At 42.7% G+C, this 22885-nt stretch overlaps 1 protein-coding gene across 1 annotated transcript in view; it reads left to right on the top strand.

Annotated features, from left to right (window-relative positions):
* LOC311236066 (serine protease HTRA1B-like) overlaps nt 1-22885 on the top strand; it is a 109602-nt gene that overhangs the window by 79819 nt on the left and 6898 nt on the right. Inside the window, exons 5-9 of the mRNA XM_084323657.1 lie at nt 2960-3154; nt 3819-3851; nt 14620-14734; nt 21004-21061; nt 22753-22848. Coding sequence (XP_084179783.1) covers nt 2960-3154; nt 3819-3851; nt 14620-14734; nt 21004-21061; nt 22753-22848 — 497 coding nt within the window. The remainder of the gene's footprint in view (nt 1-2959; nt 3155-3818; nt 3852-14619; nt 14735-21003; nt 21062-22752; nt 22849-22885) is intronic.

Below are 22885 nucleotides of genomic sequence, written 5' to 3'. Positions count from 1 at the left end.
ACCTCATTCCTTAATGTTAGTCAGCTTCATCTAATCTAAACACACACACACACACACATACTGTACATACACACACTGTACATACACATGCACACACACATACACATACAGTATTATGTAGAAATTGTAACCCTATTTATACACAACCCTCCCCTGCCCACCCTACCACCCTGTCTTCCATTAAATAAAGTCATCATATTTGGTTACAAATCTTTTGCAATCAACTGCCTTAAGTCTAAGATCATGCAGTGGTAATTTGTGAATATAGTCTTTTCTGCTAACAAAGCAGAGACCAAGGTCCCTCAATATCCCTCAATCTTAGAGACAGGGCAGTAGTTACACATGCTTAATTATCGCAGCTTTGCAAACAGTTTTGACAAGGGTAGATAAATGTTTATAGGCCAATTAACATATTTACTACGAAAATATTTACTGTTTACAGGATTTCCAAAGGTACTGAACCCTGTGAACCTGTGGTTCTTGGTGGGACGGCATGCCTCAAGTCTGGTGGTCTGTTTGTCTCACTGTCTGGCTGTCTGACTAGCTGGTTGGCTGGTTGACTGGGTGGCCGGCTGGGTGGCTGTCTGTCTATATTGACTCTGGTCCAGAAATAACATAAAATAATCCAAGGCCTTGAGTGAACCAATACACACACCAACCATGTCCCCTGTGCCACATTGTCACATTGGTCCCACAAACTCTGTGTGTGTTCTTCACACTCAGATACCCTTGTGTATGGTGTTCCTGTGCCCAGTTCAGTCAGTATATTCTTCCTGTGCCCCAGGACGTCCTGTAGATGTCTCTAGTTTACCCACTGTCCTGTAGATGTCTCTAGTTTACCCACTGTCCTGCAGATGTCTCTAGTTTACCTCCTGTCCTGCAGATGTCTCTAGTTTGTCTCCCGTCCTGCAGACGTCTCTAGTTTACCTCCCATCCTGCAGACGTCTCTAGTTTACCTCCTGTCCTGCAGATGTCTCTAGTTTGTCTCCCATCCTGCAGACATCTCTAGTTTACCTCCCATCCTGCAGACATCTCTAGTTTGTCTCCTGTCCTGCAGACGTCTCTAGTTTGTCTCCTGTCCTGCAGATGTATCTAGTTTGTCTCCTGTCCTGCAGACATCTGTAGTTTGTCTCCTGTCCTGCAGATGTCTCTAGTTTGTCTTCCATCCTGCAGACGTCTCTAGTTTGTCTCCCGTCCTGCAGACGTCTCTAGTTTGTCTCCCGTCCTGCAGACGTCTCTAATTTGTCTCTTGTCCTGCAGACGTCTCTAGTTTGTCTCCCGTCCTGCAGACGTCTCTAATTTGTCTCCCGTCCTGCAGACGTCTCTAGTTTGTCTCCCATCCTGCAGACGTCTCTAGTTTGTCTCCCGTCCTGCAGATGTCTCTAGTTTGTCTTCCATCCTGCAGACGTCTCTAGTTTGTCTCCCGTCCTGCAGACGTCTCTAGTTTGTCTCCCGTCCTGCAGACGTCTCTAATTTGTCTCTTGTCCTGCAGACGTCTCTAGTTTGTCTCCCATCCTGCAGACGTCTCTAGTTTGTCTCCCATCCTGCAGACGTCTCTAGTTCGTCTCTTGTCCTGCAGACGTCTCTAATCAGTGCCAGTGAGACCCCCCTAGAGAACCTTCACATCTGCATGTCTGGTGTCACCTGGGGTCGCGCCAACAATGACACTGTGCACCCATAAACCCACGTGTGTGAATATGGCACGTAGGTTACACCCAATGAGGTTTAAACCGTTAGCAATACTAGGATATAAAATTCAGGAGGCACTTTATGGCACCCTGAAAAGCTTTAGTGCTACAGTGTTAAGGGTTTCAAGTTATACTGCCACATGATCAAAGACTGTGTGTGTGTGTGTGTGTGTGTGTGTGTGTGTGTGTGTGTGTGTGTGTGTGTGTGTGTGTGTGTGTGTGCGCTAGTTACCTCTCTCCGCCACAATACAATAACTTACCGCCTCAACCTGACACAGCAATACACACACACGCACACACACACACACACACACACACACACACACACACACACACACACACACACACACACACACACACACACACACACACACACACACACACACACACACACACACACACACACACACCACCCCAGAGGTCTGTTCCATCTAAATGGTCGACGCTTGCGATGATGTATTTCAAATTAAGTAATTTTTGGTCGTATTCAAAAAGACCCAGGAACAGCTGCTGCTGTTTAACCTGAATGAGTCTTGTCTCTCTGTGTGTCTTCCTCCAGACTGTATCTTTAACCTGAATGAGTCTTGTCTCTCTGTGTGTCTTCCTCCAGACTGTATCTTTAACCTGAATGAGTCTTGTCTCTCTGTGTGTCTTCCTCCAGACTGTATCTTTAACCTGAATGAGTCTTGTCTCTCTGTGTGTCTTCCTCCAGACTGTATCTTTAACCTGAATGAGTCTTGTCTCTCTGTGTGTCTTCCTCCAGACTGTATCTTTAACCTGAATGAGTCTTGTCTCTCTGTGTGTCTTCCTCCAGACTGTATCTTTAACCTGAATGAGTCTTGTCTCTCTGTGTGTCTTCCTACAGACTGTAGTTTTAACCTGAATGAGTCTTGTCTCTCTGTGTGTCTTCCTCCAGACTGTATCTTTAACCTGAATGAGTCTTGTCTCTCTGTGTGTCTTCCTCCAGACTGTATCTTTAATCTGAATGAGTCTTGTCTCTCTGTGTGTCTTCCTCCAGACTGTATCTTTAACCTGAATGAGTCTTGTCTCTCTGTGTGTCTTCCTACAGACTGTATCTTTAACCTGAATGAGTCTTGTCTCTCTCTGTGTCTTCCTCCAGACTGTATCTTTAACCTGAATGAGTCTTGTCTCTCTGTGTGTCTTCCTCCAGACTGTATCTTTAATCTGAATGAGTCTTGTCTCTCTGTGTGTGTCTTCCTCCAGACTGTAGTTTTAACCTGAATGAGTCTTGTCCCTCTGTGTGTCTTCAGACGAAGCTACCAGTGTTGTTCCTCGGCCGGTCTTCGGACCTGCGTCCCGGGGAGTTTGTCGTGGCCATCGGAAGCCCCTTCTCTCTGCAGAACACCGTCACCACCGGCATCGTCAGCACCACCCAGAGGAAAGGCAAGGAGCTCGGCCTGCGCGACTCCGACATGGACTACATCCAGACCGACGCCATCATCAACGTGAGTAGATGGTCAGAGGCACACAGACAGACACAGACTTGGTTACTGCTCTCCACAAAATACCTTATCACCAAAGAATTGTACTTTTGGGAACGCTCAGTTAAAGTTAAAGCTCAATTGGGATGAGCGGCGTGTAATTCTCCTCCCTGGAGCCGCGTGCGGCACAGACACACTGTCTGGACAACAGGAAGGTGTAACGTGTCAGGCTGTGTGATGACGTTAATTTGGGAGCAGAAAAGGATTGCACCAAAATAGCTTAGCTTACCAAAGAGCTAATCAGACGTTGTTGCTGTTGGGATTCTACACCATTTATTGTCAAAATACCGTTATGCTTATAACCATACGATGCCTGGTCATACGGTTTTATACTCGCTCAAGATACATGTAAATCAATATATAGATTCACAGACACAAGCCAAATCGTTACTGGAGGACAAGTAAATGTTGTGCTGGATGGCAGGTAGACAGGAAGTGAAGTGAGTCATTGGCTCAAGTTAAATCTAATTTACTGTTGCTAAATCAAGTACAAACAAGAAGCGCCACTTAGTGACCAAACATGGCACTGCAACCAAATAATAACACAAATATATAGTAGGCGCATGTGTTACAGGGGGAACACAACCTGATTAATCATCTAACCTGACTGCTGTTTCTTCTCTTACAGTACGGCAACTCAGGAGGACCATTGGTTAATCTGGTAAGGCAACACAATTTATGTTGCATTAAGACTTTACTTGCACACAGAACTGTCAAAATGTTTGTATTGGGGCTGCGAGCTTAAAGGGGAATGCAGTGATGTAACTGAGATGTGGAAGAACTGCTCCACAGACAGTTAACAGGGTTCTGACTTGGTGATCACTTTCAATTAATGAGTGGGAGAGCTGCTAGCTGAACTACAATAACAAACTTCATCTGGGTGTGATATCTCAACTTAATAATCAACTCTGCAAAGTCAGGACCCCACTTCATCTGTAATGGAGCAGCTCCAGACTTCACATCCAGGTGACAGAACATGTTAGACATTATGTTAACACATTGTGATTTAATTAACATAAAAGCCAATAAGGACTCTTTACTGTGTGTTCTTGTGCCTCAAATTAATCTCATCACTTAATATAAATGCCGATTTATTTTGCACATAATCTGACTCACAGCATGTAGACTGTGGCTATAAACATGCCATTGGCCGACTATTTCAGTCAGAATTCTCCTCCCCTTCCGCTATCTGTGTCACTATATTGCGACGGCACCGCCTCTGCAGCCTGGACTTAGCGCCGCCCACGATGATTAATAATTGGTTTAGAGAAATACAAACAAGCTAGTAAGGCTGAGACCACTTATCGATTTATCGATAATTACCAATAACTGCGTGAAATCGATAAGTGGCATCACAAATCGACTTATTTAGTTAAAACATCCCCATTTTATGTAAATTCAGTTGAATTGCAACTCTGCATTCAATATGCAGTGCACTCCTCCATCACATCCAGAGACCACCGACTATAAAATTAGAAGGATCACTGTGGTAGTTTTGAATGGGGAAATCTGTAACACTAAAGATGGCGGCAACGACAGAATTGCTGCAAAAGAAACATACATTTGTTGTAAAAAATATATATATTATATATATATATATATAGAGATATTTATTGATATTTATCGATAATTGTATCCCGATTAATCGATTCTTCCAAATGGCATATCATCTCAGCCTTACAAACCAGTGTTTTTCCCCCTATAGTGGATGATAATAGGTTCAGTCAGACCTCTCTCTGGTGCTGCTGGCACAGCGCTAATGTAGTGTAGTGTGGAGAGACCTACTATGATCTCACACATATCCAACAGGCTTGCATGCATTCATTTAGTTTGACAGTTATTGAGAGTAAATGAGTTTGAATACCAGTGATCAGGGACAGTCATCGGGGACACTGAATCTGTGTGTTGTGTTAACCCTTTCACTACCACACTACAGAAGGTTAACCCTTTCACTACCACACTACAATGGTTAACCTTCTGTCGTGTGGCAGTGAAAGGGTTAACCTTCTGTATTGTCGCAGTGAAAGGGTTAACCATTTGGTAGCGTGGTAGTGAAAGGGTTAATTACAACTCCATGAAATTATGTAGATAAAAAACATTATATTATATTAATATTGTGTTTTATAGGGACTGCTACCTTATAATTGAATTGAGCTGTAATTAACACAAGGATTCAATGTCCCAGACGACATCACTGGTGGCCATATTCAAACTAATTTACTCTCAATAACTGTCAAACCAAATGAATGTGCACGCAAAACAGTTTTTGGATGTGTGTGAGATTATCTCCAAAATAAATGAGCATTGTTTTTGTGTAGATCATATTACACTGCAGATTATGTCACTGGGGGAAAAGACCACCTCCTCACCCCAATGCCAGGTATCTCTGTGTATTGCAGGGGTCGGCAACCCTAGGCCCGCGTGCCAGCATTTTCATTTGAGCAGGCGCCCAGACCTGACCTGTAGGCGTCGCTGTCCACAATGCCAGATTACCACCCTCGACTTCCCTCCCGCTAACTCAGCCAAACGAGTTAGTATGACGATCGGCCCAAGCCGCAGGCAATGCTGACTCCGGGAGTCTTTTTACTTCACTTTGAAATATTATAGTGAAATATTTTGCTGTAAGTCGACTGCAGTCGACTGTTTTGCACACCCCTATGACAGCTATACAGCTGTTCCCATGGTGCTCAGCTGTCAGCAGTCAGCTGGCCTCCCGCGCCAATTCGGGCATTCCAGCCCTCGTGGGCAGACGACTACGGGTTTGTGTGTCAGAAGGACCGTGCTGTGTGTACTTTATGTTTAGAAAATGTTTTTGCCGAACGTCAGTGTTAAACGCCATTTTGAGACAAAGCATCAGAAAAGTTTCAAAGGAGGCTTTTCTCTGTAGCTCAGATGTTTTGTTTGAAGGCTTACCAAACAAAGAGACAATCAAATCAAGGATAAAAGATATCCCCATGTCAGCTCGAAGTGTTGAGTGACGCATCAAAGAAAGCGACGTGCTCAGCCCCTCCCGGAGTCGATTGACAACCGACCACTCCGAAGCATGTGTCCAACTTAAAGTGACCGACTCTACAGCCCCAGATAACGGAGCTCAGCAAAGCAAAACAGGGCCAGGGATCTCACTGACAGCGACAGGTAGGCAGCTGTTTATTTTCCTATACATGGGTTTGCATGTTAACTTGAAATTGAATGTGCATATGCAGGGCTCTACTCATATATAAAGCATACGTAACGCGCATATAATGTGGCATGTTCATGCATGCGCACTGTCACACATGTATGCATTTACCTGGGATTTATGTGTTTTTAGAGACTGAGAAACAACCTTATTTTATTGGAGATCTGTCCATAAAGACTCTCTCTCTCTCTAGCTGGCCTTGCTCCAGTGGAGGGATGGGAGGAGGAGTGTGTGTGTGTGTGTGTGTGTGTGTGTGTGTGTGTGTGTGTGTGTGTGTGTGTGTGTGTGTGTGTGTGTGTGTGTGTGTGTGTGTGTGTGTGTGTGTGTGTGTGTGTGTGTGTGTGTGTGTGTGTGTGTGTGTGTGTGTGTGTGTGTGTGTGTGTGTGTGTGTGTGTGTGTGTGTGTGTGTGTGTGTGCCATCATGTTAACGTTAGCCTCAGTTAAACCTCGCAACGCCTCGTTAGATGAAGCTGTGTTCTGAGCCGTGTCCTGTGTTCTGAGCTGTGTTCTGAGCTGTGTTCTGAGCTTACAGTATGTAGTGCTTTTCTACTTACTAACTGTTTTTGTGGGAGCTTTGATGCAGCCATCTTCTTCTCATTGTACAGCCAGGATGTAAACAGCTCTGGTCATGTGACACTACACATATTTAATTGAGACCCTTTATTATTTAAATTTAGCTGGAAATACATTGATACATCATTCAGTAACATTTTCAGAGCCTTATAACAAAAACATTATTACGGTCACCATTGTGACCAGTGGGATTAATCAACAAATTGTATTCTTTATTTTTCTATTTCATTTTAACATTGCACATGTTAAAAGGGAGAGGGCAACGCCACAGCTGTTTGTCTGCATCACACCCCCCCCCAACTCAGATTTAGGTACTTGATACAACCATCATAATAATATTGTTAATAATAACAATAACAATAATGATGTAATAATGAAAAATTATCATAAAAAATACCTGATTATGAGAGAATTTTTCTATTTTTTTTTTACGGCGCATGTGTAGCCTATATGGATGGAATATTGTTGATATGGCACACTAGTTACAAGTATATTTCAAACTGGCACCTCATGTCAAAAAGGTTGCTGACCCCTGGTGTATTGTGTGTGGTTGTATTCAGTTCATATCTACAGGACACTTGAATCTAGGGAAGTAGCTATGAAAGACCCACATAACCCTGAGTGATAAAACATCTGTATCCCTTGGCAAAACCATCCACCAATCCAATTTACTGTAATTTTATATAAACGTCAACATTGACTCTTATGTGAAAACAAAACATATAAAAAAATATATATATATATTTATTTAACCTTTATTTATCCAGGCAAGCAATTAAGAACAAATTATTATATACAAAAGCAGCCTGAAGGTTATGTGGTCTTAAGCATTTGTACCCTGCATGGGGCCCAACTTTGAGACATCTTATCTCGCAGCAGGAACTCAGTTTTAATGAAAAACACACAAATCCCACGACGCCTTTGGGGTTCTGACCCATAGTTTATGACACAGCGATAAATGTACGTCATTCCTATAATCGGACGGCAGGTCCCATAGAATCCATGTAAGCGAAGTGGGAGTGAAACCTTGAGGTTTGGCACATCATCTCTGTTCATAACTGAGTGTGATTTAGGTCTTTATTTTCATCAGCATACAAATGTAATTAAACTAAGGCAGGTGTTACGTCAGAGCCAGAGTCTAACAAGGTTTAACGAGGAAACAGCAGGTTTATTGTGTGGTGTTGTGGTCAAAAGATTAAACTGTGAGAAGCGTCGACAGCAGAGGCTATTCTTCCTCAAACCGGTTCTGACTACCACATGCGCCTACATCGCCCTCAGTTTTCTTATGCTTTATTTTTTGTTGTTGTTGTTGTTGTTGTTGTTGTCCTTAGCTCTATTTATAAAAAAAAATAAAAAACATTCTTATGTACCTTAGAAGGCTTAGATACTGCACCGGCCTGCCCCGACCTCAACCTCAGAGCGCTGAGCAGAATCGTGAGGACAGCTAAAAAAATCTGTGGATGTGAGCTTCCCTCCATCCAGGAAATATATGAGAGCCTGTGCATCAAAAAAGCCCGAAAAATTATCAAGGACCTTAACCACCCCAACCATGGACTGTTCCAGCTGATGCGGAAAGCGCTACCGCAGCCACACAGCCAGAACCAACCGGCTGAAGAACAGTTTTTCCCCCCAAGCCATCAGACTCGTCAACAGAGCCCCCCTAATCCCCCCCACTTGAGAACACACTAACCATCTGTAGTGTGCTAGTGAAAGGGTTAACCGTCTGTAGTACAGTAGTGAAAGGGTTAAAAAGGGGCACGTCTGCCACAGAGCCTTTTCAAGGGCCGCTCATGTAACATCAATTGTATTGTTTACAGTGGAAGTGTGACGTTCAAATTCCACAGACCACGTCCCAAAGAAAATGTATAAGTGGTGTTCTTTGTTGAGATGTGGTTGTTTGGAAATCTGAGCATCGACAACATTTGTTCTGTGTTTGTTTCCATAAGGATTCATTTGTCACAATTTAGAATCTCAGACTCACAATGTATAGAAATACACTAGAAATCCCCAGGGGTGTAAAGTACTTGAGTAATTGTACTTCGTTACAATACTTAAGTACTGTTTTGGGGTATTTGTACTTTACTCGAGTATTATTAGGTTTGTATACTTTGTACTTTTACTCCATTACATTTCAGAGAAAAAAAGCATACTTTTTACTCCTTACATTTAAAATGCAGACCTACAAAGTACAAATCTCACAGGTCCAACCATTTTAATTAGTATATTTTAATTGTTTATCTGGCCGAACTAACGTTAACGTTATTAATCCTGCGACCGCAGGTAAACAGCCAATCAAATCCCCATCAATGGAAAATTAACCCGCCCATACCCATGCTGATTGGTCCTTGTGCAACACTAGAAAGCGGGGATCTTTGATTAAACACCTGCTATCAGAAGAATAGACAGTCAGATCCGCATTCAGGGTACTCCAGTATTCTGTCTTTAATATTGTGATATTATTTAGGGTACTCCAGTATTCTGTCTTTAATATTGAGATATTATTCAGGGTACTCCAGTATTCTGTCTTTAATATTGTGATATTATTTAGGGTACTCCAGTATTCTGTCTTTAATATTGAGATATTATTCAGGGTACTCCAGTATTCTACCTTTAATATTGTGATATTATTCAGGATACACCATTCTGTTTTTAATATTGTGATATTATTCATGCTGTGATGTGAATGCCGTCCATGTTAGTTTACCTTCAATGGAGATAATGCAAAAAAAGTGTCCTCTGTTCTTTCATTTCAGCATTGTCTATCGCAGAACACATTCCATTGTGGGCAGAGTGTATGCTTGGTTTCATTCCAGCCTTGCCTAAACACCAGCTGATTATTTCACTAATTGGCTCACCTCTTCAACTAACTCACCTGGTGCAATGTATAGTTAAAATGAAAACTTGGCCCACGATGGAATGAGTTTGAGACCCCTGGTCTATCCCTTTAAAAAAAATAAAAACTTTTACTTTTTAGTACTTAAGTACATTTAAAAGTAGGACTTTTTTACTTTTACTCAAGTGTGTTTTTAGCCAGATACTTTGACTTTTACTTGAGTCAGATTTTGAGACAGTACCCATACTTTCACTTAAGTATAATTTCTGGGTACTTTTTACACCCCTGGAAATCCCCCAGAATGCGGCCTGCGGGTGAAGCTAATGGTTGCTAACTACAGTTCATAGGGGTACCCCATAAACATTACATGCCGGCATTAGCATAGGACTTTTGTTCTGGTACAGTGGGCCCACCTTTTCATTTTCTTTGAGTGTGATAACGTGTTTGTTCTTTAATAATATTTTCCCATTTAATTAACCCTTTCCCTGTGGGGAGGTTGCAGACCTGGTGCATCATAAGTAAAGCCTTGGGGAGGTATTATTCGTGCCATATAATTAAAGCCTGATAGATAGAGGTATTATACCGAGTACCGACCCAGACGTGGGTGAGGAGTCAAACACATTGAAGTATATTAGCCCTGGTACTAACCCAGAGGTGGGTGTATAATATACGTGTCTATAAGATATTGAGTTACAACCAGAGCCATGGTAAGACCTCATTCTAGACGACCATTCTTATCAAATCCTTGTAACAGTACAAAATAACATAAAGGCTTAAATGGGGTTCTGTGTGCGTGTCCATTCCTGTGCCTAGTGTTAACTCTTTTGGTGTGGGTAACGTATATACAATTAACCCCTTCCTACCCAACTCTCCCCTTTTCATTATAAGGTTTCTAGTGGTCATCAAGGGAGGGTACTGCTTGCGGGAGGAACGAATCTATTTATGCATATCAGTCACTAGGTGTGGGAGGGTTAACGGAGGTAATCAGGGAAGTGAGAGCGAGTTGGGGAGTACTGCTGACCGCCCCGGAGAGGCGAGGAAGACCAGAGTACCAAACCAGGTTGGTAAATCCCGGGCCCCATTCACTCCCACTACCGGGCCCCAGTTTGACGCTCTAGGCCCAAAGACGAGGGTGCAGTCAGACGGAGCTCTACTGTGTCCAGCTACCTTGTGACTGCCAGCAACCGTTCCCACTAAGCAGGGATAATCCACCCAGCTACACATGTATATATACATTCATACTAGGGATGCACCGATCTGACTTTTTCAGTCCCGATACCGATACCTGGGTTTGGGTATCGGTCAATACCGATACCGATCCGATACCCATTGTCCAAATTTTTTTTCTCCAAAAAAGTTTAAAAAAAATTTAATCCATGTTTTTCTTTTTTATATTAACACTTTGATTGCCTAAGGCTAAATTCATGATATACCATAGGTTGCCAGCTCTATTTGTCTATGGAGAAGTTCCCCTTCTTTGCAGGGCTATAACTTTTTAAATTCTATTGCTAAATTGCCATTATTAGGGCCCATTCAATGTCCTATATGTATTGTTCAGGGTGTATGAACGTTAAACTTTTTCATTCACATATGATCTAAAGTATAAGTATGTTTTCATCTCTTTCTGCAGCTTTCTCCAGAACGTGATTTATAGCCCCAAATGCAAATACAGTTTGATAGCAATCGGCGCAATATAAAAAAAATCCAACTGGACGGACTTCTGGAAGTTACTACACGTCATCTGATGTTGACCGGATGGGCGAGGGGGCGTTTATAATTCCGTGGGCAGCGTTATACCATTCATCTAATGTGGGTCAAATGTTCATCATAGCAGTTAGTTTCGAACACGGAAATATTACACGCTAAAACTCACCCCAGTCCCCGCGGGCCGTTGGGCGATCAGCGCGGGGTAGACAGTTTTCCATTATGGGATGTAAAAATATCCGGTCCATTTCCAGCTTGTATAATAGTATATACGTCCAAATCATGTTGTTTATCGAGTTATTGGCAACGGATCGCTATGTATTGTGACGAGCTAGAGTGCCGGAACCTATACCGAGTGCCCGGAAGTAATATGGGTGAACAGCACATCGTCCAAGTAACTTCCTGTTTGGCGATTGCGCCGATCGGCCACCAGATGGCGCTCTTGAACCGCTAGAGGGTTCAGTGGGGCTTTTTGGTGGGTCTCAGGCCAGCGGATGGGAAATATGAATCCGATCACAGATTTTTGAAATATTGATATCAAAGACGAGTTACGGCGTCTTCGGCAACTTGAGCATGGCGGGGAAGGACGCCTAAACTCGTCTTCTGGCAGTTAAAGTGTTAAAAATATTTTGGTTTTTAAGAATTGTAAAGGATTACAAGTGTGTTTTTGATTTGTTGTAAACAAAGACAGAAAATAAACTTCATTCATTCAATTAATAAACTGTATGCCTCATCAACATTAAAACATTACTTTCCTAACTTAGTGAAACTAAATGTAACAAATTAACACATATAAATGTACTGAATGGTTATTTATTATATAAAAAAATAAAGAATATTAAAAAAAAAAAAAAAATTACCGATACCCGTTCCAGCTATTTTACTGATATCGGCGGCCGATACCAATATCGGATCGGTGCATCCCTAATTCATACCAATTATTCACCTGTTCTCCATCCATCTATCATCCATTGCAACACTATATCACTGACATCCAGTCGGGGGATCTGAGGTGTCTCTCCTCCACACCACCTGTGGGTTAGGGTTAGGGTTAGAGTCGGGGGATCTGAGGTGTCTCTCCTCCACGCCGCAGGTGTTTAGTGAGTCGTTCCATATCTTCATTGGGGAAAGTCTGGGAGTAGAATAGAATAGAATAGAATAGAAATCCTTTATTAATCCCGAGGGAAATTCGGCACTACAGGTCGCTCACATTGAACAATAAACATTTAGGTAGTCAATAGGACTAAAATAAGAATAAGAATATATAATAATATAAAAAATAAGAATAAAATAGAATAAGAATAAAATACGGTCCAGGATATACATTCTGGTATGTATATACATTCTAAAATCTTAAATATAAACTATACAGCCAGAAATATACAGAAATATACAGTAACATGTACAGTAATAATAAGTGTAAAAATTGGATAAATGACCAAAAGTGTAAAGTGTCCAGGAAGATTGTGAGAAGTGTAAAAATTGTAAAGTGTCCAGGAGGATTTGGCCAGGCTGTACTGTCACCCAGTGATGCAGTGAGGCACAGTGATGCGTTGTGGAGTCTAATGGCTGTCGGAATGAACGACTTCCTGTGCCGTTCAGTGTTACATCTAGGGAGCCTTAGTCTAACACTGAATGTGCTCCTTCTATCAACCAAGTCCGTGTGTGGGTGGGAGAGATCGTCCATGATGGCATTGAGTTTAGCCTTCCTGACCAGCCTTTCCAGCCTGTTTGTGTCCCCCACTCTCAGTCCGCTGCCCCAGCAGGTCACAGCGTACAAGAAGGTGCCCACCACCACCGACTCGTAGAACATCCTCAACATCCTTGTACATATTTTGAAGGATCTCAGCCTTCTGAGGAAGTAGAGTCGGCTCTGGCCCTTCTTGTAGAGTGCCTCTGCATGTTTTGACCCGTTCAGTTTGTTGTCGATGTGGACTCCGAGGTATTTGTAGTCCTCAACCATGTCCACATCGACCCCCCTGGTGGAGACGGGGGTCACAGCTGTACTCCTCCTCCTCCCCAGATCCACAGCCAGTTCCCTGGTCTTCATCACATTTAGCTGGAGGTGGTTCCTCATCACCGTCCTTTATACATCCCACTATCGCAGAGTCATCAGAAAACTTCTGAAGGTGGCAGGACTCTGACCGATAGTGGAAGTCATTGGTGTAGACGGTGAAGAGGAAGGGAGAGAGGACTGTCGCCTGCGGGGCCCCGGTGTTGTCCGACACACAGCCTTGTAGGCGCACATATTGTGGTCTGCCCGTCAGATAGTCCACAACCCAGGACACCAGGGGGGCCTCCACCTGCATCACCTCCAACTCCTCACCCAGCAGCCCAGGCCGTATGGTATCTAAAGCACTGGAGAAGTCAAAGAACATGACTCACACAGTGCTCGCCGGCTTGTCTAGGTGAGTGTAGGCTCGGTTCAGCAGGTAGATGACAGCGTCCTCTACCCCCAGTCGGGGCTGGTAGGCGAACTGGAGTGGGTCTAGGTGGGGTTTGATCGCCCGGGCGGAGTTGCTCCAGGACCAACCTCTCCATGGTTTTCATAATGTGAGAGGTTAGAGCCACCGGCCTGTAGTCCTTGGACGTGCTGAGATGCGAGCACTTAGGGACAGGAACCACACAGCATCAGGCTCATATTGAATATGTGCTGGAGCACATCACACAGCTGAGAGGCACATGCTTTGAGTACCCTTGGGCTAACGCCGTCGGGACCCGCGACCTTGCCTGCGTGTAACTTGCTCAGCTGTTTATTCACCTGGTCTGCAGAAAGCCACACTGTGGGGGTCTCAGGTGTTGGGGGGAGGGGCGGGTGTCGCATATTTGGATTTTATGGTGGTTTTTGTTTTAGATTTTTGTGATGTTTCTTCTTGACTTGTACAAGAATACTATTCCATGTGATCTCCGGCTATAATTTTTTTTTATTTGATTCAATTTGGGAGAGTAGGTCTGAGAGTCAGTGTTCACAAGTGTGTGTGTGTGTGTGTGTGTGTGTGTGTGTGTGTGTGTGTGTGTGTGTGTGTGTGTGTGTGTGTGTGTGTGTGTGTGTGTGTGTGTGTGTGTGTGTGTGTGTGTGTGTGTGTGTGTGTGTGTGTGTGTGTGTGGGTGTGTGTGTGTGTGTGTGTGTGTGTCCTACAGGACGGAGAAGTGATAGGCATCAACACTTTGAAGGTGACAGCAGGAATCTCCTTTGCCATTCCTTCAGACAAGATCAGACAGTTCCTGACAGAATCCCACAACAGGCAGGTCAAAGGTATTTTCATTCATTCATTCATTCATTCATTCATTCATTCATTCATTCATTCATTCATTCATTCATTCATTCATTCATTCATTCATTCATTCATTCATTCATTCATTCATTCATTCATTCAACCTTTATTTAAATCATGGGAGATCATTGGGGGTGGCCCTCATTTACAATGATGCCAAGTTTACACAAATATGTATTAAAACAACAACAACCAGATACAGCTCTAGACAAAATAAACTGTGAATAATCAATAAAACATAATAAATTAAAACAGTCGGTTAAAAATAATCAGCTAAAAGCAGGAGAAGTCACAAAATAGAAATAAAGATACAAACAAGGAAAATCATGTAAAACGGTTACAGACTGATACACAGTGGTTAGTGATCATGGTTTTGAACTGTGCAAAGGTTGGAAGAATATTGACATTTAAAGTCAGTTGAAGGATGTTCCAGGAGTCAGGAGCATCAACAGAAAAGGCAGACCTTCCAAGCTCAGAACAAGCTGGAGGAACCTTAAGGAACACTCCAACTTTTTGGGAAATTTGCTTATTTGTCATTACCCTGGAGTTAGACTAGCAGATACATACCCTTTTCTTCTCTGTGCATGCATTATTGCATTAGGCTTAGGGAACAGCTGCACCGTTAGCCTAGCTTAGCATAATTTACTGGAAGTAGGTGTGCCAGTGTAGCCTAGTCCCCAACAGTCACGAAATACACTCCAAATACAACTCCAAAACTGTCCTGTAAACATGTTGTGACCTGTGAATTTACCATGTGGATAAAAAATGTATAAAAAAATAATTAGACATATTCGTTTTCGTTTTCTAAGCAGATATATACTCAGAATAAATGTTTGCCGAACCACTGCTGCCTGGGCGCAGTGATTTCATCACCTCAAAAGCCCCATTTTTGTTCCGAGTATATATCTGCTTAGAAAGCGAAAATGTCACAAAAAGAATCTTTCTCCATGTGGTAAATACACAGGTCACAACATGTTTATAGGAACGTTTTGGAGTTGTATTTGGAGTGTATTGGGGGTGACTGTTGGGAACTAGGCTACACTGACACACCTACAGTACTTCCAGTGAATGACGCTAAGCTAGGCTAACGGTGCAGCTGTTCCCTAAGCATAATGCACGCACAGAGAAGAAAATGGTATGTATCTGCTTGTCTAACTCCAGGGTAGATGGCAAATAAGCGAATTTCCCCAAAAGGTTGGCGTGTTCCTTTAAGCACAAGCCAGTCATTTGAGTGAGCCAGATAGGGTCCAAAGCATTGTGATGTAAGGTGGTAGTTTACCAATAAGGGCTTTATATATAAACTAATACCAATGGGCCTCATTCAACAATACTCTCTGATTATTTTTCTTATATTCTTGCTTACCTGTCTGTTAAGAGAACAATAAGAAAAGCCACCGCCACATTCATTAAGCCGTTCTTAACGTCCAAATCTGTTCTTACCCAGGTCGGTTGCATCATGCATCCCACTCATTCTTAAACTCAAATGCGCGTTTGCGCTCACTTCATTTGCATAGAGTCACGCCCGCATGCTCCTTATAAGGCAGGTGAGGTGTATGCAAAACAGCTTGAGAGTTTCTGGTATTGCATGCTGATCCATTCAACAGGAAGCGGTTTGCGAGTTGCGACTGATCTCAAAATGAGATTAGATTCAAATGTATTGTTATTATACAGCATCCAACCAGAGATGATAAATGCATTTAATGCTCCAGAAATAAATACATATATATAAATAAATAAATAAATAAATAAATAAATAAATAAATAAATAAATAAATAAATAAATAGATAGATAGATAGATAGATAGATAGATAGATAGATAGATAGATAGATAGATAGATAGATAGATAGATAAATAAATAAATGGCTTAGCGAGGCAGCCTTAGCGCATGTCCGAGCGCGCACACACACACACACACGCACACACATTTGAATACTTTATTTGGTTCCACAAATTATTAGCGGCACGGTGGTGTAGTGGTTAACACTGTCGCCTCACAGCAAGAAGGTCCAGGGTTCGAATCCCGCTTGGCGACCAGGTTTCCATGGTGCCAGTTACCCAGGTGGGGTATCTCCCAGGCCTTTCTGTGTGGAGTTTGCATGTTCTCCCCGTGCTCGCAAGGGTTTCCCCCCCGATAAGATAAACCCAATGGAAAAACATGCACAACAACAAGATCGCTAACGCTGTGGCGTCCTTGACGAAGACGGGCAGGAGCACTTGGATTGGTCCCCTGGCGCGGCTCACGTTGACGCCTGTCTGCTCCCGGCTGCCCTTGGGGGGAAGGACGACGGGATGGGTTAATCGCAGATACGAATTGCATGCATGCATCGCATGTGTGCCAATTGATGACCTCGGAGCAGGTCCTAAATTATTATTATTATTTTTATATTACATAAACAGGGAATCAAATATATATCGGGGTGGGATCGATTGCCTTTGATTTGCGGTGTTGCCAGAGGTATGCCAGATATTCACACACACACGCGTCTCACGACTCAGTGCATGTGTGTGTGTGCAACTAATGTCAGATTGTGAGTGGATTACTTTCCAGAGACATGATAGAGCGTATAGGGGGACACTGAACACAAAACTGCTCCAGGTAAGACCTAACTTTGCTGTTACTCCCGGAGGCGCAGAGAAGTGGGGCAGACTGGTGTCAATTCTGATCAGCGTTTTTTCAATAATGGAATATTCTCCGCGAAGACTTATACTTATACGTATTGTATATGTGTGAAATGAATCGTTCCAGCAATGTAGGCTTTGTCAATACTGCGGCATGTGTTGTGTCTGAGTTGATGCTCCAGAGTATTGCATATCTCAATCTGAAACGGTTAAGCAGCCACTCATCTGGCTCTGCAAATAGATCTAGAACAGACCTGGGCATTGTACGGCCCGCGGGCCAAATACGGCCCGCGGGATGATTCTGACCGGCCTGCAAAAGATTACATGATAATAAAAAATATATATATATTTTTTTTATATATTTTTTAATTTTAATTTAAAAAAAAAAATTCTTTTCATGTCCACGTTCACACGCACAATATACGCTTACCTAGGGTTTGACTTGATTCAACAACAAAGCAGTCGGGGCAATGGCAAGCCGAAAACTGTCGATTTTTTTTCACAACTGAGCTTGATACAAAAAAAAAATATTTGCAATTAATTTCAAGGCAACTAGGCAGCAACAATCTCGAACACATGAAAACCCTGAAGTCAAACCATCAGCTGATCACCGGCACAGGTACTCATCCATGTTGGGAGCACTGCATGATGAATTTTCAAGGCGTTTCCAACATTTCAAAAAGGTTGAGGATGAAATGCAGCTGGTTTCCTCTCCCTTTACCTGCAGTGTTGATAGTGCACCCACTGATGTTCAGCTTGAACTCATTGACCTGCAGTCTGATTCACTACTGAAAGAGCACTTTAAGTCAGCATCACTGCTAGAGTTCTACTCTGCTCTCAAGGAGGAGAACTTTCCAAACATGGGGAGACATGCTCAGAAGATGTTGGTTCTCTTTGGATCCACATACATATGTGAACAGACATTCTCAGTCATGAAGTTTACCAAATCCAGGTACAGATCCTCTCTCACTGATGAACATCTGTCAGCTGTGCTTTGCATCTCCACCTCAGACAGTCAACCTGACTTTTTTTTTGTATCCACTTTTTCTCCCATTTTTCTATTTTTCTCCCATCCCAATTTCGTATCGTCCAATTCAACCCTCCCCTGTCTCGAACGCTGTTTCTTGCCTCCCACAAGCCGGCTGCAATGTGGACTAAGCCATACATAGCACGAGTCCCCTCCGGTACCCGAGGTAGCAGCAGTCGCATCTTTTCACCTGCACGGCGCGATCTTTCAGCGTCAGGGGTCTGCGCTTTGCGGGCGCCGCCCCCCATCGCTTCCTGATTCTACTGCGCAGGCGCACCAACCGACCTGTAGGAGTCGCTGTCCACAGCGCCCGATCCCCACCCATCAGTTTCCCACCCCCTAATACTGCCAATGTGTATTAGTACGGACGACCAGCTAAACTGAAAGCAATGTGGAGCGCTGGGATCGAACCCAGCGTCTCCAGCATTCGAGGTGAGCGCCTTGCCCACTGCACCACGTAGGCGCCCACATTCAACCTGACTTTGATGGACTTGTTAAAGCTCAAAAGAGACTGGATTTCACACACTGAATGAAAGAAAAAGAACTGAAGATCACTAAAGTGTGGAAATATAACAAGTGAAATGGGACACATTCATTTTTTTGCACAGTTCTGAAAACATTAAATGTTTAATATAGGCATGTAAAGTCAAAAAGGCTACAAAACTGGGACACTTTTCTTTACACAGTTACACAGTTCAGTGACATGTCTTGTTTATTTTGGCTACAAAGATGATGTGATGTCTTTAGAAAGCTAAGAAGATCCTTGTTTCAATAATATATGAAACTCAAAATGCCCTTTGTTATTAATGTGACTGAAAATGAGTTAAATGTTTCACATTTTGTTTATCATTTTGGAAATTCTATTTGAATAAATTATATTTTTGAAAGCTAACCTCACCTTTTAATTGCCAAATAATAACATACACTCTTACCAGCGGTCAAAACAATGCCATTTACTGCTTTTTATATAGAAATAAAATGTATATTATGCATAATTGAGTTCGGAATTTTGGCCCGGCCCTCCAAAATATTTTCAGTTGCTCATTTGGCCCCCTGGGAAAAATAATTGCCCACCCCTGATCTAGAAGATATGCGTTGTATGCGTACGGCCTGGGCGGCCAGAGCATCTAACTGTTCTAACTAACAGCAATATATAATCCATTTCAGAAGCATAACACACGCAATAAGTTATAATAATAATAATTATTATTATTTTTGACAAGTTCTGGGATTTTAAAGTCGTATTTGGGAGCAATTGACCAATGGTAGGCTTTTTTCTCTTTTTTTTGGGGGGTAAGAATTTCTTATTTCGGTAAGAGTGCTCTCGACCACTCTTATAATTTGTTCTTGCCTGAGAAAAAAGCAACAATAAGAAAACTTTGCTGAATCCCAGGTAAGAACAAAGTAAGAGGAAATGCTAGTTAAGAACGAAATCTGTTCGTATATCGCTTCATGCATGAGGCCCATTGATTATTGCTCCTCTGCAAGAAAAGACCAACCAACCTTATCACACAGGAGACAATGGTCAGTTTCATACCTGTCACCAGTAATCAATCTGAGGGCAGAGTGAGAGACAGTTTATCAGTTTAAGAGTGGAAGCAGCAGCATGTCTATAAATTACATCACCATAGTTCAAAACCGATAAGAAAACTGCTTCAACTCTTCCTACTAATCAAATGTCAAATGTGATCATTTCAGATTCAGATTCAGATTACTTTATTCGCCATTTCATACAGGTACAAAATGGAACGTGTTTTGGCATTACAGTGCATACTTTTTTCACAATTAAGAACAATACAACAGTAAATAAATAATTTTAAGTAAAGTGCAAGACAGGACAGAACAGTGAGACAACAATAAGACTGTGAAAGTGCGGTGGTTGGGGACATGGATACAGTGCAACACAAAGTTCAAGTCCAGAAATCCAGCCCTAGCAGCTCGCCATAGAGGGGGGGGGGGGAGCAGGGGGACACCTGACTCATTTACCAGGCGAGCTGCTGAGGGGAAGAAACTCAGTCTGTGGCGGGACTTTAGTGTCTTGGGCAGCCGTAGCCGCCTGCCGTGGGGGAGCATGGTGAAGAGGTCGTGACCCGGGTGGGCGGGGTCTGCCATGATCTTCCTCGCCCTCCTCAAGGCCCTGGTGGAATGTAGGGACTCGAGGGAGGGAAGGGGGCAGCCGATCACCCTCTCCGCCGAGCGAATCACCCGCTGCAGCTTGGCCTTGTCCCTGACCGTGGCTGCAGGGAACCAGGTGATGATGGAGAGGGTGAGGATGGACTGGATGATGGCGGTGTAAAACTGGACCATCATGGTCCTCGGCAGCCTGAACTTCCTCAGCTGACGTAGGAAGTACATGAAATACGTAGTACATCATGAAATACTCTTTAATGGCTTGCGCAATCATGAGGATATTTAAATGTATTGTTACTTTGTATCATACTGTTGTTATGTATATGAAAGTGACATGTACAACTATAAGGCTGCACATTGAGATTACAGTAGGCCATTCACATGGTTGTCATTCAAACTCAGGGGCACAATGATCAAAAGGTTCCCCAGCAGCATGTCTGGATTAATCAAACCCTGCATTTTCTTCCTCCAGGCAAAACAGCCCCCAAGAAGAAATACATGGGTGTCAGAATGATGACCCTCACTCCGACGTAAGAGCCAACTCATATCTCCTCTTATTACAGTAGACATAACATATGAACAATAAGAAAAGCCTGCCTGCTAAACTGCCTTACTTAATGAAGACTATGACGATGTTTTGATCCTTGTGGACCTTTTTATAGTCAGTATAATCATAATGCATTGTACTGACCTGATGAAGTTTCCGCAGGATCTAAACGGTGTCCCAGTAAAGCACTCATTAAATGTGATAACACTATAGATAACATTCAGCCACTTGATATCGCACTAGAGCACCAGCATGTCATTTATCCAATCAGGTGCATTCCACATGGAGAAATGAGAAATAGGGAGGGCATACATGCAGGCAACATGTAAACAACAACATTAATTTTGGACCCGCAAAAACATTTTAAATGATAAATTAATTAATCAATAATCTTTTCTGGGGAAAAGCAATACTTTTATTCCACACTTTTCCAAAACCTCTGTGGATGTATTATATTATTATTATGATTATTCTACATAAAATGTTATCTATAGCACCTTTAAGTGTTGCAGTTCAGTGTGTAGGCTTTTTCCTTGTTCATAAACACTGGCACACTAGCCTGGCTCCTATACAGTCTCTGGTATACACACACTGCAGAACACATAACATACACACAAGATTAGGAAGTATCATATTCAATGTAATGGGATTACATTGAATTACATTCTATTTTGAAAAACACATAATCATGTTACATGTACGTTTGAAAAAATGGAAACAGGGGGATATAAAATATCAGAGACACAATCATCATTTACTCAAAAATAACGTTTGATACTACAGTATGTGTATATAATACGGTATATAACCCTAATAAAATGTGCTACGTATTCTATAGTAAAGTAACCTAAAAGTAACTAAAAGTAATGAGATTGCATTGAGCATTCCAGTTAATTAACACTTTGGATGCCAGCCACACGTTTTGTCGTTAGTTCATGCCGACCCTTGAGTGCCCGCCAACGCTATATAGCGTTTGTTTGTCGTTTTTTTTTTTATTGGCGATTTAAATTCATATTTCATCAATCGAGCCTCAGGTTAGTGTTGCAGACTCTCTCTGAGCTCAATTGGGAAGATACCGCCCCCTATCGTCTCTCCCTGTGTAACTGCACCCCATTACTTTAGACTGACGAAGGGGGGGGGGGGGGGGGGCAGTTTCCTCATTTTACTTTTCCGTCAAGGCCAACTGAAGAGACCAAGTGATCTCCGGCCCGGAAAACGCGTGGATTATGTATTTACAGTACCCAACACTGTAATCAATAAGCGTGATCGATATTTGGAATGGCGATCAGGAATTGGAATAATCTTTTTGGATAACATCTGATCTGAGGTAAGGAATTTATTTTACCAGTCTTAGGATAATCAGAGCTATTTTCACCTATATATCAGCGTTTGCCCTATGCGTGTGTGTGTGTGAGTGGCTGTGATCGCTGATGAGGAAATGAGAGAATCGATAAGTGTTTAAAGTGTCTAAAGTGAGTGTTAAGGTGAGTGTTTTCGTGTGTGCAATGAGTGTAGATGGATGGGTTAGTGTTGCATAGAGTCATTGAGCATCCTGATGGCCTGGGGGTAGAAGCTCCTTTTGAGTCTCTCTGTACTGGCCATGCGACTCCGGTAGCACTTACAACAACCTGTTGTATAATAGTGTATTAACATCGCTCCTCTCCGACCCTTCAGACTGGCTAAAGAACTGAAGGAGCGCAAGGCAGATTTCCCAGACGTGACGTCAGGAGCTTACGTCATCGAAGTCATCAGCAAGACTCCGGCTGAGATGTGAGTCGCTATACTTTGTCCTCTAGCTGTCTTGCTG

Source organism: Notolepis coatsorum (assembly GCF_963971535.1).
Source record: "Notolepis coatsorum genome assembly, chromosome: 10".
Classification (NCBI taxonomy): domain Eukaryota; kingdom Metazoa; phylum Chordata; class Actinopteri; order Aulopiformes; family Paralepididae; genus Notolepis; species Notolepis coatsorum.
The sequence above is the reverse complement of the archived record's forward strand: the minus strand, read 5'-3'. Positions and strand labels throughout refer to the sequence as shown.